This window comes from Alosa sapidissima, chromosome 1 (genome assembly GCF_018492685.1).
Source record: "Alosa sapidissima isolate fAloSap1 chromosome 1, fAloSap1.pri, whole genome shotgun sequence".
Lineage (NCBI taxonomy): Eukaryota > Metazoa > Chordata > Actinopteri > Clupeiformes > Clupeidae > Alosa > Alosa sapidissima.
Window position 1 is genome coordinate 18,431,330 of NC_055957.1, and position 20,677 is coordinate 18,452,006.

Sequence of the window (20,677 nt, forward strand, 5' to 3'; positions counted from 1 at the left end):
CTTTGAATTCTAAGGGCCAGGTTTGGATTTTATAGAGATAAGAGGGACAGGAGAGTGGACTCTGCGAGCAAGGATGTGTGGAGGACAAATGTGTGGTAAAAATGTGGATTCCCCCAATCGCTGGTTTATTCATGTTCCTCTCCTTGCTCCCCATCTCGCTCCCTTTCCCATTCAGTATCTGTCTGTGTGCTGCACAAGTGTGGCGCTTTCTCTCCATCTGTGTATGTAAATGGAGGTGCCCGTTATCTGTGGCCTGTGGAAACAGGGAGAGAGGGAGAGGCAGAAGGGGAGGGGAGGGGGGCAGAAGGATCTTCTTGCCCCCATTTTAATAGACCATAACTGAGTCTTTGTGCTGGAGTAATAGGGAGAGATTATCTCTCCGTACCCCGTGCCAATTTTGAAAATGTTCCTCTGCTTACTCAGTCGTCCCATCTCCATCTCCCTCTTCCACACTCTGTTCCTGGCTCGCCTCTCTCTGTCCCGGCAAATGTTTTATTATCACTCACATACCACAGCCCTTTACTTTACAGCCCCAACTCTTGATATAGAGGAACTCGCATTGTTTCAGAATTTATCAACAATACTGCAGACATATGTTCTTTTGTATGGCACAGTGGCGTTTTACATGTTGGATTCAGTATGAAATATTTCCATATTTATTTCAAATTGTCCATTATATTGATGAATAGAATGGAAATTGTGGAGAAAAATGTTTGGAGGCGTCGGCATAAATATATGCAGACACTAGATAAACATATACAGCACATACTGTACACATAAATTCTAAACATACACTTTATTAAGCGTAGACTATTTTAAGCTGACACCATGCACTTCCTGGAGAGTAAAAGATGAGTTTGGTATAGTACTCTTAATCGATCGTCTGTGTTTCTGCTTTCCCTATGAGATACTGTATCATGGTCACGTCTGTGGTTTTCAGACGATTACCGGGAAGCCAGACGAAAGATCCATTGTTGAGAGCTGTGTGGTTAACACCCAGCTATCTACCCATCTACCCACCATCTACCCAGCTATCTACCCAGTTATCTACCCATCTACCCAGCTATCTACCCAGCTATCTACCCAACTATCTGTATGTATCATGCCAGAGATCCCCAGAAAGGTACCATACTATAGCCATACAAAAACATACGGTATGAGAAAGGATGGCCAAGATGGATTTGGATTAGAACAGAATTCATTACATATCATACATCTGTATGACATTCATTCACATGAGGATGCAAGAGAGAGAGAGAGAGAGAGAGAGAGAGAGAGAAAGCTGAAAGGAGTGAAGGCAGTAGCTGTACTGCTGCATGATATTGTTCTGAGAATGTGAATAAATCTTTTGTCTGGATCAACAAAGGACAGTATGTAGCATTGTGTCAAATTCCTGCTATTCCTAATCTACAACTGCTTGTTATTGATTGACTCGGGCACATCAAAGCTTGAGTATCTGTCAAATTGACTTTTTGTACTGTTTGGGAGGCTTGAAGACTTTTTCCGGAAAGCCTGTACATTGTAAGCATGGAGGCCAATTAGCCACAGATAAAAGCAGGAGAAAATGAGTTTGCCATTGTTGGAGTGCCGCACCAAAATAAACATGCAAATGCTGGCGGCGGTGAAAAAAAGGTTTGACATTATTTATTCATCCCCCTCGCAACACTTCTGCCTCTCTGATTCCATATTTAATGATGGTCACACAATTATAACATCAGGATAGAAATGATGACTGTTCGTGTGGTGAATCAATCAAGCCAATTAAGTCTTAAATGCCATTAAAAGTCAATGGCATTCAGATAGGAGCTACACCCTTCATCTTCCCAGAATGACAGCCTAATGGGACTCTGAATGCAAGGCGAGGCTGCAGTTTGTCATTGATTCATTGACAGCCATCAGTGTCATTGTATGGATATTATTCTAGATGGCACACAGGGCTGATAAGCACAATGTATTGCTATTGTTTTTCACAAAGTTGTGCTTTTGAGCAGTCCCAGTGCAAAACGCAACAGAAACATGCTGAAAACTAATCTAATGGACCCAGAACAATGACATTCTGTCAGCCACGTAGGTTTGGATTTTGTTTCCCCTTAATAATAAAAACCTTCATGTAACTTCAACTTCAAACTTCAAAGAACTTTATTTTTCCATTAGAAACTTCACATGTAGAGGAGCAGCACGCACACACACACGCACACACACACACACACACACACACACACACACACACACACACACACACAGAGCCCACATTAGACATATGGAAAGCCTGAATAAATAGTACCCCCATAATGGATAAGCAATAAATAAAATAAAAATGAAAAACAGTCCAGTGTTAAAAGGAGAAGAAGTCCAAGAGGTGTTCAGCCATTTAAAAGTCGTATGGATGTGGGAACAGAGCTAAACAGGGCTGTATTTGCACTGCACATAGGAGCTCTGAATCTGTGACCTGAGGGTAGGAGGCAGTACTGGCTGTGTAGAGTGTGTGTGATGTCCAGGGTGATTTGTGTTGCTGTATGTTTAGTCAATTATTTTGCTGCACAGTTTGCTGATTCCGTTTAGTGGGTTTGGTAACACTTTATAATAACTACACACAATTCATCATTTATTAAGCCTTTGTTACTTATTAGCTAATGGTTTGTTCATCATTAGTAATTTCTAATTTATCATCAGTAAAGCATTTGTTCACACAGTTATAAATAGTTTGTTCATAGTAAATAAGCCTATTATAAAATATGTATCCTCACCCTAACTAATCATTAATGCATGTGTATGTAACAACTGTTAAATAATGGCAATATTACTTCATCAACAAAATATTATTGCATAATTTATTAAGTATTAACAATAATTCCTAAACATATTTTAGGTATAGGCTTATTTACTATGAACAAACCATTTATAACTGTGTGTACAAATAATTTATTTATGAGAATTAACATAGGAACAATGCTTTACAAATGATGAACAAAGCATTTTGTAATAGTTTACAACTGGCTTATAATAAGAAAATGATTTCATTATAAGTGGTTGTTTAATTACTTATTAAGTATAAATCATGTACTTACAAACATATTTTTTGGATAGGCTTATTTACTATAAACAAACCTTTTATAACTGCGTGAACAAATGCTTTACTGATTATTAATTATGTATGAACAAGAAATTACTAATGATGAACAAACCATTAACTAATAAGTAACAAAGGCTTAATAAATGATGAATTGTGTGCAGTTATTATAAAGTGTTACCGTGGGTTTCTATGGATGTTCTATGGACAGTGGTCCAAACCAGGAAGGTGATGATGGATTCAATGAAGCATCTGTAGAATGCTGTCAGAGCCGATTGGTGGACCTGGAGTCTGCGGAGTTTACGGAGGAAGATAGCACTTGGAGTGGATGAATTCAGTATTTGTTTTGAAGTTGAGTCCCGAGGTATCTGAGTCAACCCTCTCTATAGGCTGGTTATTGACAGTTAGAGAAGGGATGGTGGAGGGGGCTTTGCGGAAGTCTATTATATATTCTTTTGTTTTGGTGATGTTTAGTACAAAGCAGTTCTGCCAGTCTGAAAATGATCTGAAACATTTAGGTGTGACAAACATGCAAATGATTATGAAATGAAATATATGTAGCTTATAAAATATCTATCTATCTATCTATCTATCTATCACCTATAAGTATATATTATGCTAAATATAGTATATAGCCTATAAGTATATATTATGTTTTGATTGAGGTGAAAGTCTAGAGCCAACGTGTTTCATACATCGCATGTCACTTCAGCTCTTCTTCCATGTAACCCTCCTTATGTCAGTCCATCCCTCTCCCTCTCACAGGCACTAAGTTCTCATCTTTATGTCTGGAGGCAGCTGGAGGAGGAAGACGTGCCAGGCAGGGTGAGCGCTGGGGCTTAAGGGGATTTCCAATGCACTCAAGTAAAAGCACTGACACACTTTGTGAGGAAGACCTCGTATAATGCCGACGTAGACCTTCGAGTGGTGAGTCGGTAACATAATCACGGACATGTCTTCAGAAGTCCCACTGTGACAGAGAGGGATTAGGTGACACCCTTTGAATAAAGAGCACACGCTGACCACTTATGACAGCTGATTAGCAGGTGCCTTTGGAGGTTGTTTCCCAGAATTCCTCTCCTGGGGTGAGCAGGTAAAGGTCTATGGTAAGACCTATCATACCTGTGTAGACTGGCCAACATGTTGAATGCCTTCAGCACAGCAACATTGGTCATTTCCCCTATATAGCAAAACATTATGAACATTTGACAGTTAAAGGGACAGGCAATGTTTTCGTGTTAATTAATCATCTTCGTAAGTTGGTATATGGTTAAATGACTCATTACAGGGCGAATGAAGACTCTCTCGCCCGCCCCTACTGCCTGTAAGAAGAATATCTCACTTGCAAGTTCGGTGTATCCTACCCGCCGACCAAAGCAGGATCAGTTTACATCCTGCATACAGCACAGAGGCAGGCTAACGAAACACTAGCGATTGTTGCAAACGTGTGTATAATGGCAGAGCTAGTGAAGAAGCAGCGAAAACCCTTGACGGAAGATGCAAAGAAAAGGAAAAGAGCTTCAGACCGAGCGAGGGGGAGTTTCATAGAGAAAAAGCATCAAGCTTGCCTGGTGTCCCTTTAATATTTTCATAGACAATGTACACACACAATATGTAATTCCAGCAGCCACTGTTCAAAGTGTTCCACTAACTGGATGGATTTGGGCTGTGAACCCCACAACTGAGTCTGACTGTTAGGTGGGAAAAGGACGTCTCAGTGAGGAGAACAAAGGATAAACGAACCTGCTAAGCAGAAAGGGGATGTCCCTTCGGAGGCAAGTTATTTTTCCTCCCTGCCAACCTCAAAGACTTGTTTATTCAGGGGAGTGACCTTGTTTAGCCGAGCCCTTGACAGTGTGATTATGGGTAATGATGGCTAATTCCACTATGTCCTCTCCTCATTGTCTCATGTCAATGTGCCGTTTTTCACTGGTGTATAAACAAGCTTTCTTTACATGACAACATCTGGTCACGATTCAGGAGTGGGAGCCTAACACACCTAACACATCTCCCTGTAGACTCACCTGTCTTGGCAGAAACAAACACACACACACACACACACACACACACACACACACACACACACACACACACACACACACACACACACACAGAGAGACACAGACACACACAGACCACACATACACACACACACACACACAGACCACACACACAGACCACAGACACACAGACCACAGACACACACACACACACACACACACACACAGACACAGACACACACAGACCACACATACACACACACACACACACAGACCACACACACAGACCACAGACACACAGACACACAGACACACACACACACACACACACACACACACACACAAATCCATTTAAACCTGTCCACAGTCCACAGACCTGTTCATCTGGCGATAATCAAGAAAAGCATTTATACACAAGGACTCCTCATGACTCTCCATATGTATGTGTACAGTACGTTATTTGAAAAGCCTGCACATTATTCACGCCTGTCTATAGACACAGCTAGCCAGCGAGAGGCAACCAGACATGACCATCTAATGTTATCAGAGAAGCTCAGATGTTAACATGATCATGGCGTTCTTGTTGACACTAAACTCTTTTGTCACAGCTGGGGCGAATTAACAAGATCAACCATGTTCTGCTCCTAAATCCCCCATGATCTACCTAGAGGGCCAGTTTTGTCGATGTGTTTGCCCAACACGTCTCATATGTGTGCAGGGACTAGCTGGTCGAGAGGGGAATCACATGACCTTGCCAGCACCTGAGGCTGTGCGGCCTCGCAGAACGGTCTCTGTGATGCCAAGAACACGCTGACAGTTCCGCAGGGCAGCAGAGCATTGCAGACGCCACGAGGATGCTCATGCTCCAAGAGCCCCCGTTCTCCCAAGGAGTCTCCCGTCGCTCTGAGTGTTTGTCAGCTCTGTTGTCGTCCCACTGAATGAGAGCACGAGCTCAGATGATGAAGGCTTTACGGTTGACGCGCTCCTGCTATTTTTACATTCAAATGTTATTTTTGAAAAGGTAAAGATAAAGAAATCATTCTATTACTGGGCTATTGCTACTGAGCTCTTATCTAAGCGTGACCTGATTGTATTTGTGGCAGATACTGGTGTTCTCTGCTTTAAAGCTTGGCAGGCAAATGATCATCAAGAGACTCTTGTACGTTGGTATTACGCAATCCTGAAGCTCTTCATTAATTCTCATGGCTCCCTCTGCAAAGTGGTGATAGGTACACTATAGCTGTTGTGCAGGGAACAAAAAGATCCCAGCGTTGGTGTGTGTTTTTTTTTCTTCCACCTCAGAATTCTTCGGAATTCTTTTTAAACTTGCATTTCTTGTCATTTCAAGAGAGAGAGGGAGGAAGGTTTTTAGGTTCAAGTTTAAGTACATATAGGTTGAAATCTAGGTATGTTTTATACATCGCCTTTTAGATATATCGTTTCCTGTATCCCTCTGCTTTGGCAAGACAAATGTCATACTTGGCATGCCAATAAAGCACTTCTGAATTTGAATGAGCAGTTTTTGAAGTCAAAGTTGGTTCAATGTTGTCATCCTTTTTTGCTCTTTGTCTCCCTGCCTCCTTTTATTCAGTCATTTTCATCCAATTTCACACATATTCACTCTGTCTCTCTCTCTATCTCTCTCTCACTCTTCCACTTACAAATTCTGTGTTGATCTTCCTTTCTATCTGTCTCTCTCTTTTCAATCTGTCTGTGTCTGTCCATCTCTCTCTCTTAGCTTTATGAAATCTTCACACTGCAGAAAGTCTGAGTGTCATTCTTTGGGCTAACTGTGTGCACGGCAGACCCCGTAAATTTATAGGGAAACGTCATGACAGAGGAGGGGGGAGGGACTGGAGGGAGAGAGAGAGACACACACAGAGAGAGGGAGGGAGGGAGAGGGAGAGTGTGAGAAGGAGGGACAGAGAGAGGTAGAGAGAGAGAAAGACTGAGCGTAAGAGGGAAAGAGCAAGAGGGAGGGAGAGAGAGAAAGAGGGAGAGTGAGAGAGGGAAGGGTATATTGACTGAAAGCAGCCGTGGTTGCTCTTCAGTATGTAAGAGACAGAGAACAGTACAGAAGACAAGATGGACCGGAGGAACAGATGAAGCCTGTCATTGGGTAAGTGTGTGTATGTATGCGTGTGTGTGTGTGTGTGTGTTTGTTTGTCTGTGTGTGTGTGTGTGTGTGTGTGTGTGGCCATGCAAACCTGAGAAAACACTAGCTGAATGACAAGTCACTTTCTCAGTGTAAGTGTATTCGTGTCTCGGGGACCGTGTCAGAGAGCGTGTAAAAAATGTAAAATAGCCTGTATATTTTTTTCTCTGAATGTATGGCAGATGTGCCTTTAGGCACCGTGTAGACACACACACAGCACTGGTGTCTTTCACAGTCTGTGTTGCTTCTTATACTTCCCCCTTTCCTCTCTGAGTCTCTGTGTGCAGTGAGACTGACTGAACACTTGCTGTATAACTGTATCTCTGTTCCTTAGTATTTGTGTGTGTGTGTGTGTACAAATGTGAAGGTATTCCCTTTGCAGCACACACACACACACACACACAAATACTAAGGAACAGAGATTCTGCCGAACAGTCGGATGTCAGGATTCCAAAAGACAAGACCCCCCCCCATCCCTCTGTTATACATCTGCACATGTTGTGCTGGTAGATTGTTTCTTAAATCGATTTCATTTTCTTGTTGTGTTTTTTGTTTTTGGATGGGAAAGGTGTCAAGTCTTCCTGGACATGGCTTGCGTATTTCGTAGTAAACAAAAACGGAGGATGTTAATGTGACTCTAGCTCCAGGCAAAGTCTAGCATGCTGAGCTGAGACGAGTGGCGTACATGTGGAGTAATCTATGCTACTACACACAGCAGTGTTGACACTCGGACAGGACTGGAGCAGTCCTCATGGTAATAGAAGCTGCCTGCCGAGATGTTCACTTTAATTCAGCTGTCACTTCTTCTGTTTGGGGTCTATTCGCTTCTTCACAGGTGAGAGAGTAAACAGGCATAAGGCAGACCGAGGACTTGATTGATTATATAAATGTCTTAGATGTGGGGTGAGGGAGAGAGAGAGAGAGAGAGAGAGAGAGAGAGAGATGAAGGCAGAAGATGGAGTGATTAAGACATGAAAGACACAATAAATTCAGCAGCCATGCAGATGCTGCCTGAACCTCTGCCTGAGAATATAAATGTGTGGAAGAATGCATCACAGCAGATAAGTTCTCTCAGAGTGAGGGTTAATGGGGATTGGAGCGTGTGGATATTAGTTTTAAACGCTTTTTTGAACTGAAACTAATGTGGAGAAATAGGGTTAACCAGGCTGATGTGGGGTGGGCTCATTTACTGGAGTAATTTACGGATTTGTTCCTATCTCCTCTCCATCTCTTCATTACTTCTGTCTGCTGCCTCTCTCGCCACTTTCCTCTCACTGACACCAACAACATCTCCCTCCCCACACGTCTCTGGCGTCTCTCTGCTGCACTCCTCTGTTTTTCTCTTTTTATTCAATCTCTTCCCATTTCTCCCTCTCTCATTCCTGTCTGCTATGCCACCCCCCCCCCCCCCCCCCCCCCCCTCCACCAACGCCCAGTTGAGTCCAGTGGTCCAGATGAGCGTGTCCAAGCCTCCTCTCCCCCAGTCCCACATCTCCGCCCCTGCCTCCTCCACCCACCTCATCCCTCCATCCTCCACCTCCCCCCATCCCCCGTCCTCCACCCACCACAACCCCCCTGCCCCCCTGCCCCCTCCGCCCTCCCCGGTCAAGATCTCCATGCAGGAGCACTTTGCCATCAACGTGTGTCCCGGCCCCATTCTACCCATCCCGCAGATCTCCGACTTCTTCCCGCGCTTCCACGACTTCCCCATCGCCCCTCCGCCCCCCCGCGAGAAGAAGATCCTCGGGGAGGACGGAGAGTATCACGGAGAGAGGGATGAAGAGAAGGAGCGTGAGAGGAGGGAGGAGAACGGCGGAGACAGAGAGCTGGGCGACTCGGATGATGAAAGTGAGTGAGCCAGATGGATGGATGGTGGTGGTGGACTGTTTCTTTCTGAGCTTTGTTTCCTCTCCCTCTTACTCATTCTCTCTCTCTCTCATTCTCTCTCTCTCTCTCTCTCTCTCAATCTCATTCTCTCTCTCTCTTTCCATATTTCTCAGACACGCCATTTATGTCAAAGCGCCTTTTAATATACCTTTATTGTGACTTTAAATAGCTAAAGGCCTTTTAAAAGTCAAAGTGTCTCTCCTGTTTAACCCCCCCCCCCCCCCTCCTTTCCCCTCTATCTTTCTGTTGCTCTCTCGGGGTGTAAAAGGTGTTTGCCCGTACCAGCCAGGGCTCAGTGTGTGATGCCTCGTGGTGCGCATGAATAGGTGTATGAGTAAGCTGAGAGGAGGGTGCACGTAAGTGGCTGCTCCACAGCCATAGATCAAGTGGGATCACTGGCGGGCGATTATGTGCCTATGAGTCATGATCACACACACTCTTCTGGTGTGTCTGCTCTGCACTCACCGTCTCATTCTCCTGATTTGTGAGGGTGGCCCTGTCACCACATCTGTATTCCTTCCTGATGTGGCCACCAGCTACCATTGATCTCCCCGCGGTTGCATAATTCAGCGAATCCGTCTGCGGGCATCTCACCATTTAGCTGTAATGATTTGGAGCTGAGGTCTCCTATAAGAACAAACATTCCCCTCCCTCTGAAATTAGACAAGAACAATCTTTCTCTCTCTCTCTCTCTCTCTCTCTCTCTCTCTCTCAATTCAATTAAATTCAGTTCGATTCAAGTGAGCTTTATTAGCATGACAAATATTTTTGCATTGCCAAAGCAGAACATTTAAACATACCTTTAAATAAAGAATGCTTGGAATACGGCAAATACATATGCATCTCTCTCTTTCTCTTTCTCTGTCTCTCTCACTCACACACACACACACACACACATGGAGAAAGACACACATTAAGTCAATTCAGACAGCATGGGTTTACATTTGAGCCAATACATGTGTTTGGAGACCTGGGTGCAAATCCCACTATCAATGAAATGGAGAGTGCTGTCTAATCGATCAAATGTTGTTGCAGCTTACCTGGGCACACTGGAGTTCACCCTGCACTTCGATCAGGAGAACAACTGTTTGCACTGCACCATCCAAAAGGCTAAGGTAAGGCTCTGGCATACATCCACACTACTCCCCCATTTGGAGCAGGTTCCCCATCCCACCCCCCGTATAGAGTACATTCCCCATCAGATATTACGTTAGCCTAGCCTGACGCGTCATACAGTATTCAGATTCTAGTCAGAATATCTGACTAGATCTGATATTGCTCCATTGGGATGTAATTATGGGGTGTATCAACCGATACAGGGGGTGTAACACCCACCAACGTAATAACTTCCCACCAACGTAATAAAAATCTGCACAAAATCAGCATGTTTTAAACATAATAATCCTGCCAACGTAATAATTTCCCACCAATGTAATACAGTAACTATTGCCCACTGCCAATGTAATAACCCACTTTCCCACCAACGTAATAATTATTACGTTTGCAGGAAGTTATTACGTTAGTAGGAAGGTTAAAAAAATGATTACATTAACCTACCACCAATATAATAAATCACTGACTTAGTGATATAATATCTGTTTTATCAGTTGTAAGGGTAAAAATGTCACCATCTTATGCTACGTTTACACGTTGCCAGCTATTTTCATAAACGGACATTTCACCCTCTCCATTTTCACTATTAATATCGTGCACACCTGTCAGTTTTCAGAAAAGTTTTCCTTTACACTAACCCGGGTATATGCCGTCAAGAGCATGCCAAACCTGTAAGTGGCAGTGTAACGAGAAGCTCAAGCCCATGTTAGCCAATCAGAATCCCGGAAATATCAACAACAGCAACGAATCACTTCCTTGATCTTTTGAACTGACTAAAAATCTCCACCTCATCACATGAATCTCCGTTTGTACCTCTTTAGACGCAAACGAATAAACAGAGTTTTCCCCAAAAAAACTATCAGCCCGGAGTTTTTTTTAAAAACTCTGTTTGCCGGGGGGATACTTCCCCCGCCATAGTCGCTCCAAGACATGTCCTGCTCTCCATGTCTCTGAGTTTAGCTGACATACACTCATATTGACCGACACTAGACTCAAGCACTGGCCACGGTTACATTCGGTCTTGTTCAGTAGTCAGCTGTGTGTGTTCTCCTCGTTAGCCTACCTACCAATATTCACTTCTAACATTTAACTTAAATAAGATAACATTACGTGTAGCCTATGTGATATCGGCTAATACTTCCCCCTTTGTAATGTAGCCTATGAATTTCCATGAACAATTCTAAGATGCACGAAACATAAAGACTTTTGGGATCAGTTGATAATTTGATTGGTCCTAACAGCTCTGGTTCGAGCATAGTTGCTCCACTATGGAGCAATGCCAGACCAAACTTCCCGACCTCAAATGTTGTGGGCGGGGCTAAGTTTGGCTGGCACCCAGGCTAACATTACCCGGTTACAGCCGGAAATTGGCCGGTTTCACGTGTAGTTGTCCAGCAGAAAAAAATATAAACGGATAGAATGTCCGGTGGAAAATATGCTACATGTAATGAATTAATAGGCCCAACATTAAATAGGCTTATTGCACAACCTATAGGCCTACAATATGGTACCACGACAACTTAAATGATGAACTTACCCTGTGAAAAGTTTGTTTTTAATTCATGTTTGCAGAAGCAGGTGAACGAAGCCTTCTCTTCTGCTTGTGCAAAGCTGATACTAAACAAACCGCTGGTGCTGATGATGCCTAATACACTGCATTGTGGAAATACATAGTTTGTGATTTAATGTCGTTTAAATGTATAGGCAATCATGGCTATTTAAAACATGTCCGCCAGATTTTCTGTATGTTCGATATTCTGGAATATTACTTTTTTTTTCCGGCCAAAGTCTAGCGTAACTTCTGTTGCCCATCCCACTCCCCCATTTGGAGTTTGGGGGAAACTAATACTTTTCTTTGGGTCAGCAGCCCAACTGGGGGAGTAAGCAAGGTGTGCTGCTGACAGTTATAGTATCCAAATTATTCTGGGGTAGCATATTAGATTCAGAAATTATATTTGGGCTTCAGTTTGAGCTACTGTATGTAAATTCTCTGCATAAAAACAATCTGTTCCACAAAAACTCTGAATATTTCATCTCTAGTCCGCCATTTCAGCACTTCATGAAACTTGCATAGTCTGTTGTAAGACATCGTTATTCATGCAGTAGGACTCTTAAAAACCAATTGTGTTGTTGTGATTGCGTCTGGTCTGGGAGTAGACATGAAGTTGTAAAAGCAGGACTGAGATTGCTCTCTAGCTTCACCTCTGTGTAGTTTTACAGTGTGCGTGGATGGAACCTCTTCATTAGCCTGGGCTGTAATAGAGCCCATAAATAACTGGGAGCGAGCGAGAGACCAGCTCATGAGGACAACATGTGAGAGCGTCCTCACAACACATGACTGGTCATTCCCAGGAGCAGTGTACAGGGCCACTTGGTCATGCTTGACTTATCATATGTGACTGGACTGTTGTAATACTCACTCTTGCACTCTCTCTCTCTCTCTCTCTCTCTCAGTGTGTGTGTGTACACGCTTCTCTGTTCTTGCCCATATGTGTGTGTGTGTGTGTGTGTGTGTGTGTGTGTGTGTGTGTGTGTGTGTGTGTGTGTGCAGACATGGGCAGTATTTTAATTATATGTATTTAAAATACGTATTTAATTACTTTAGCGTATTTTGTAATTTGTATTTTGCAGGATTGGAAAAACTCAAATGTAGTTTGTAACAAAATACTTTGAGGGATTGTATTTGAGTATTTCAACTACTTAAATACTTCTCAAATAAGCCAAAATGTCATCACTCAATTAAATATACTACCCGCTATAACCATGACAATAGGCAATGCTTATCATAAAGCCAAAGGCCAGAATCTTGGTGAATCTGGTTTTAAGAATAGGCTGGGTGCCTGGAGATATCCCTTGGGCAATTCCCTATATTCAACTGTAAAGTTGACCTAAACATTTCATTACCTTTTTGGAAGAAAAGCATGAAATGTTTACCCATTTTCCATTTTTCTTACTGTGGTATGCCACACTGTGACCAACTTAAAAGTGTTAGTTCCAACTTTATTCTATTACGATCCCCTCTGAACATGTGTAAAGTTGAAAAAAATGAAAAGAAAAGTCAATTGAGGGAGCCAAAATGGTCAACTTTATCACCCTTCTGTAAGGACAACATGGGGTGTAAACCCAATTTGTTTGTTTATGTCAATTTTTGTCACCCTGTAGACAACTTAAAGCCCCTTAGAACCCCGTTTAGGCTTAGATCATGTCAGGAAGTTGAAAGAAATTAAAAAGTAACTAGGAGCTTGAATTATCAGGTGTGTTAAGTGCTACAAGACTAAAATTTAAACAATAAAAACAATACAGATAAGATACTGAGGGAGATTAGGACCGCGGCCTTTGACCCCATGACCTTGAGTACCTAATAGCTGATGTTCATTCTCACTACAGGACAGTATTAAAACTTGGATTTGACATGAGGATTTATGTAAGGAGTAACATCCACTGAGGTGTCCTGATATGCAGTCATAATGGAGGAGACGGAGACAAAGACCTCCCAAGTTCATTCATTCCGTATAAGAAAAATTCTCTCCCAAGTTAATTCATTCCGTATATTGTGACACCTTATAGGTTGTTATTCTGTTTATCCCCCATGTTGCCAGTAGGCATGCATTTATAGCACAACAAGGGAAATGTAGTTCAGTTTAAAAAGAGGCCGACCTGTTCAATTTGTTGTACTACTTACATTGGTTACGGAAAATTATGGTGGGTAGTTTGCTTTGTTACAGTTGATTCCACTGTTGTGAAGCCTGCTTTTCAGTTCAATCATTGTTTACATTGATATGGGATGGTGATTACATGTTTTTTAGCAGATCTACTTCATAGGTGCCCCAATGTACAGAATTAATAACCCCCTGCCAGCCAATCAAAAATAGTATTTCTTGTCTCTTGGGGATACATTTCAATAATATGCCTTGTTAATACCATGATTATTGTGTGGGTATTTTTGTATTTCCAAATGACTAATTACTTGTATTTTAATTAAATACATTTTTCATTATTAATAGTATTTTGTATTTTATTTTGTTACATTTCATGAGCCAGTATTTGTAATTTGTAACAAAATAGTTTTTGATGTATTTGTGCCCACCTCTGTTGGTGTGTGTGCACACGCTTCTCTGTGCTTGACTGTGTGTGTGTGTGTGTGTGTGTGTATGTGTGTGTGTACACACTTCTCTGTGCTTGACTGTGTGTGTGTGTGTGTTTGTGTGTGTGTCTGTGTGTGTGTGTGTGTGTGTGTGTGTGTGTATGTGTGTGTGTACACACTTCTCTGTGCTTGACTGTGTGTGTGTGTGTGTGTGTGTGTGTGTGTGTGTGCACACTTCTCTGTGCTTGGCTGTGTGTGTGTGTGTGTGTGTGTGTGTGTGTGTGTGTGTGTGTGTGTGTACATGCATGTGTGTGTTTACTCCACAGGGACTGAAGGCCATGGACTCCAACGGTCTGGCAGATCCATACGTCAAGCTCCACCTTCTGCCTGGGGCCAGCAAGGTCAGTGCAACCTTCTCTCTTCCCCCTCATCTCTCCATCTCTCTCTCTCTCTCACGCCGTCCATCACGACTCTCCCCTCCTCTCTTTTCTGCCATATCTCTTTCCCTCTCTCCATCCTCTCATGTCATGGTCAGTCAACTCCCTCCTCCTCTCTTCTCTCTCTGTGTCTCCCTCTTCTCTCTCTTTCTCCCTCTCCTCTCTCATCCTCTTTCTCTCTCTCTCCTTTCCTCTTTCTCTCCCCCTCTCTCCCCTGGCATGTCATCCCTCTTCCCTCTCTAACCATCTCTCTCTCTACCCTACTATCTATGCATGACATACATGGTCTGTGTGTGTGTGTGTGTGTGTGTGTGTGTGTGTGTGTGTGTGTGTGTGTGTGTGTGCGTGTGTGTGTTTGTTTGTTTCTGTCATGGTCTTTTGCTCAAAGGGGTTGTATTGGACATGCCCTGTGTCCTAGACCTTGTATTGCTTCCCTCTCTGCACCGAAGCTGTCATCCTGTGTTGAGAAGTGTGTGTGTGTGTGTGTGTGTGTGTGTGTGTGTGTGTGTGTGTGTGTGTGTGTGTGTGTGTGTGTAGGAGTGGCTTTGAATCTGTGCCAGATCCAGGCCAGATCTGTTTCAGCTGCTTTCTGAGCGCGTGCGGCTCGTGTCTCCCCTCCGGTCGTCTCCCAGGTGGGCATCTCGTGTTCTCCGGCTGGCCATTTTGGTTGTTTTGGCGGGGCGCTGCTATCAGATTCAGTCAGGCGGTGCTGTGGTGGTGAGGGCTGGTGCGGGGGGCGTCGGGGTGGGGGGACTGAGGCACAGCAGACAGGTAGAGTCGATCTGTCTGTGGTCACACTCCACCGGGGGCGCAGGCTCTCTCTCCCTGTCTCTCTCTCACTCCCTGTCTCTCTGTCTCTCCCTGTCTCTCTCTTTTATTGTCTTTCTCAGATTTCTTGCTCTAAAAATAATTGTATCTTTTTTTCCATGACTCTCTCCCCAGACCAAAATCATACTTGTTGTCATCTCTCTCCCATACATTTTCCATTCCATTCTTTCATGCCTAATTACGGTCTCTTCTCTCCTCTGCTGCACGTCTGCATCGGCATCTCTCTCTCTCTTTATTTGTATTATTTCTTTCTACTGTCCCTGGACTGAATTCTGTCTATATACACCTCCTTTTGACCATCCCTGTGTCCTCTGTTTCTTCCTCTGCCACTATCACTCTATCTCCTGGTGACCCACTTTGACCTTGGAAATACCAGCATGAGTGGTGAGGGAGAGGAGAGGAGAGGAGAGAGGGAGGGCAGGCAGAGAGTGAGGGAGAAAGGGGGAGAGAGAGGGATGGAGAGAGAGAAAGAGAGAGAGATAGAGAGAGAGACATGGATGAGGGGAGGACAGCAGCAGGTGGTTGTCATGGAAACAGTGAGGATTGTTACACGGCTCACGTCAACACTAGAGTGTGGACGAGGGGGTGAGGGGAGAAGTGGGGCAAAGCGTCATGGAGGACGTAAATATCCACATGTTACGCGTGTTAAATATCGACCTCACAGATGCTCAGGGAAAAAAAATACACCAAAAAAGTGAGGTTTGGGAGTGTGAACCGTAATGACGTCTGTCAGCTACACACACACACACACACTCACACTCAGATGCAGATGCACTCACACTCACACACTCTTCACACTCTTAAACACGTCACACTTAAGCACACAGTCATGCACCATCAGAGCGCTTGAGCTGCACCTACCAGCGCAGCGTGCTGCTCACTCACACACTCACACAGCCTTCAATGCCAGACACGTCCACTCACGCACATGGCCCCAGAGCTCAGAGCGCACGCGCACGCAGGCACGCGCACGCACGCACACACACACACACACGCGCGCGCACACACACACACACACACACACACACACACACACACACACAGGCATCCATATACTCTCATGCACACATGCACACACACGCACACACACCTACACACACACACACACACACACACACACACACACACACACACACACACACACAAACACACAGGCATCCATATACTCTCATGCACACAGTCAGCCACACACTGACAGCACACACACACACACACACACAGTGAGAGAAACACAACATATACACACTCCACATCACACTAAATTCTACACACCATGCCTTCCCATTTTGTAGTGGCTTGTTGGGTGAACTACATTGTCTGAGAACGTCATGCTGTCCCCCTTGCACACACACACACTGTGCAAAACCCTCCCTTCACACGCACACACTCACACAGAGACACATACACACACACGCAAACACACACACTCACACACTGCAGCTCTTGCTGTTTTATTAAAACACAAATTCATCCTCACATATGACAGTCTCTCTCTTTCTCACACACTTCCTTATCGCTCCCTATCTGTCTTTCTCTCTGTCATCCAAATATAGAGGCAGTCTCTGTCTTCTCCCCACAAGCCCACAAGCTCATTCTTGCTCTTTTCTACCCACCTTAAAGCGGCTCTCTCAACCACACACATACATTCAGATACGCACATACTCACATCACCCTCTCAACCACACACATACATTCAGATACGCACATACTCACATCACCCTCTCAACCACACACATACATTCAGATACACACATATTCACATCACCCTCTCAACCACACACATACATTCAGATACACACATACTCACATCACCCTCTCAACCACACACATACATTCAGATACGCACATACTCACATCACTCTCTCAACCACACACATACATTTAGACACACACATACCCACTCTCAACCACAGACATACATTCAGATACACACATACATTCAGATATACACATACATTCAGATATACACATACATTCAGATACACACATACACACAATGCTGTTTTTTTTTAAACCGGTGAATCGGTTACACCTTGCGTGTACACGACGCCGGCAGTTTAGGAGACTGTAACCGGTAGTTTTTGTAACCGGGTTCCGAAGTGGGCTTTTTTGAAACCACCGGCTAACTTTTGCTGTGTACTGTATGTGTAGACAGCACAGCTGGCAATTTTATGACGACATAGCCCCATCCCTAATCCCAGCCACCGCACTCGACCTGACATGCTGCTTGTTAGAACAAACCAAACCATTTGTTTATCATATTAAAAAAAAATTGTCATGATTCATGTGCACAATGTATCAGCACAATGTATCAGCCTTTTGTGGCTAAGCACACAATTAGCATAACTTAGCTTGAAACATTAGCCTACTACAACCTATGACTGACGCGTTTTAATGTTTTCTTCAGTGGTGCTCAGACCTAATGCAATACGTAAGCATTTGAAATTCCACATAGAAGTCACATACCTTGAAAATGAATTTTAGTAGTAAAGTTGAATTGAAAACCGAATTGTCTGTCTCCTTATTTCATGCGACTGCTTAACAAACTGTTTCAACAATGTTTTGTCTTCTACGCGAATTAGGCCTAAATGTGAAGCCTCTGCACGGCCCGGCGCCATCGACTGGTCTGGCATATGCATTACAGCACTATTAGCCGCTTTCACCTCTGAGTGTGCCGCAAGTTTTTTCTTCAGGTGTGAAAGCGGTAGGAGAAAATATACCCGTTGTTTTTTGTGTAGATGTAGTCTCAGATACACACATACCCAGATCACTCTCTCAAACACACACACACATTCAGATACACACATACCCAGATCACTCTCTCAACCACACACATACATTCAGATACACACATACCCAGATCACTCACTCATCCACACACACACTCAAATCACTTTCTCTCACACATGATGTCTTGTCATGTGGACTGTGCACTCTCTCTCTCTTCCTGGCAATCCTGACTTAATGTCACGTTCTGCTGTAGTATACACACAAATACTGTACACACACTTCCTCTAGTTCTCTCTGCCTCCCTCTGTCTTTCTCTCTCTCTCTCTCTCTCTCTCTTTCTCTCACACACACACACACACACACACACACGTTGTTCTTCTCCCTGTTGGCTGTCTGCTGTCCTGGCTCTTACATTGTGCAGCATGGCCAATGCGATTTCTGAGTCACCATCTAACTCAGGTCTCTGCTTGCACACACACACACACACACACACATACACACACACACACACACACACACACAGAAGAGGGAGAGAGAGGGATGAAAGAAGAAATAAAACATGGAAAATGGGTCCAGATGGAAGGATGTGCGATGGAGAGAGAGAGGGAGGGGGAGAAGAGGATTGAGATGAAATATTTAGGGTGATGCAACAGCTTTGGTGACAGAGCCAATGGAGAGAGGGGAGGAACAACGGAGAAGGAGGGGTGGAGGGAGGGCTAAGGTAAGGATGACCATTCGTTTTTCACTGGTTTGGACCAGGCCTGTCCATGTCCAGAGGATGGAGAGGACAGACCGGCAGAAGACAGAAGAGAGAGAGAGAGAGAGAGAGAGAGAGAGAGAGAAGGGGGGTTGGAAGAGAGTGGAAAAGAAAAGATTTCAAAAGATGTCGGTGAGCAATACAATGGCGGAGTGAGAGAATTTGACTTCTTATAAATAAAACAAAACAAGCAATGCGAGTAAATATGAGAGAGGAATGGACAAAGTGAATGCGTGTTTTAGAGAGGTAGACATAAGAGTGAGGCAGAAAGAGAGAAGGAATGACTGAGAAAGAGCGCAGATGAGAGAGACAGAGAGACACACAGAGAAAGAGAGAGAGAGAGAGAGAGAGAGAGAGTGCTTTCATAAGATATGAAGAGGTGGAGGGTGGTGGAGGTAATTAGCTCTAGAGCACCCGTGTGTGGCTGAGGCTGTCTAGCATTCCACTCGGAGAGCCATAGCTGCACAAGCCTGCAGAGCAAATCTGTCGCTCCTGATTGGTTCACGCTCTACCGGGGTGGGGTGGGGGCAGTGGGGATGTTGTGGGGGAGAAGGCCGCTGGGGACAGGGTGGGTCTCAACACCTCTCCTCTCCCAACGTGTCGCGGAGCCATACTGGTAGGAAAGGGGAGAGAGGAATGCAGGTGGGAATGTGAGATGATGGGGGAGCTTATTAATTCCTCAACGGCCACTGGTTATGCAAGGGTGATGTTTTATAATGCTTTAACACACCTACACACACACACACACGCACACACACACGAGACGTGGGGAAGGGGGATTGGAGGGGTTTGTAATTATTCAACTGATTCTAGCGTCACAGGGTTGCAAGGATGTCATTGTATAACAGTGGGGATGAATGAGGTGTGTGTGTGTGTGTGTGTGTGTGTGTGTGTGTGTGTGTGTGTGTGTGTGTGTGTGTGTACTGTCATCAAACTGAAGCAACACATCCTCCAGGTGTCCTGAGGCTGAGTTTTGTTTTGCATTCCATTGATGCGTGCAAGCACAAACACACACACGCACACACACACACACACACGGACAAATGAATCCATAGACACACACTCTGGCAGCCAGCTTCTGCTTAACCAGCAAGCACTGGGGCTTTTCCTGAGCAGTCGCTTTGATTTTCACACTAATTTGTTTGAGCGGCTGGCTAATTGAACAAGGGGTCTGTAGGTGTGTGTGTGTTTGGGTGTGTTCGTGTGTGTTCGTGTGTGCGTGTGTGTGCGTCTGTGTGCCTGCCAATGAGAGTGTGTGCATACAGTATGTGTGCATGTGTGTTTGTGTGTGTGTGTGTGTGTGTGTCTGTGTGCGTGTGTGCGTGCGTGCGTGCGTGCGTGCGTGCATGTGTGTGTGTGTGTGTGTTGGTGCTTGTGAGTGATAAAGATGGTTATTGGCTGGGGCACCCTGGAGCAGACTGTTATTTTGGGTTGGTGAGGGCAGAACATGAAGGGAGAAATAGGGTTGGGGGGAGTTCTCTCTTCACCCCTCTATCCCCCTTCTCTCTCTCTCTCTCTTGCTCTCTCTCTCTCTCTCTCTCCTTCATGGAGCAGGTGAGCAGATGTCTGCCCATCTCCTGTGGGACGGAGACAGATGAAGTCTCTCCGTCTCTCTC

The 20,677-nt window shown here is 44.3% G+C and overlaps 1 protein-coding gene across 1 annotated transcript in view; it reads left to right on the top strand.

The window, feature by feature from the left end:
• Positions 1-7,056: 7,056 nt before the first annotated feature.
• doc2d (double C2-like domains, delta) overlaps positions 7,057-20,677 on the top strand; it is a 33,631-nt gene continuing 20,010 nt past the window's right edge. Inside the window, exons 1-4 of the mRNA XM_042104395.1 lie at positions 7,057-7,189; positions 8,662-9,073; positions 10,148-10,227; positions 14,636-14,710. Of these exons, the coding sequence (XP_041960329.1) occupies positions 8,680-9,073; positions 10,148-10,227; positions 14,636-14,710 (549 nt within the window). The 5' untranslated portion in view covers positions 7,057-7,189; positions 8,662-8,679. The remainder of the gene's footprint in view (positions 7,190-8,661; positions 9,074-10,147; positions 10,228-14,635; positions 14,711-20,677) is intronic.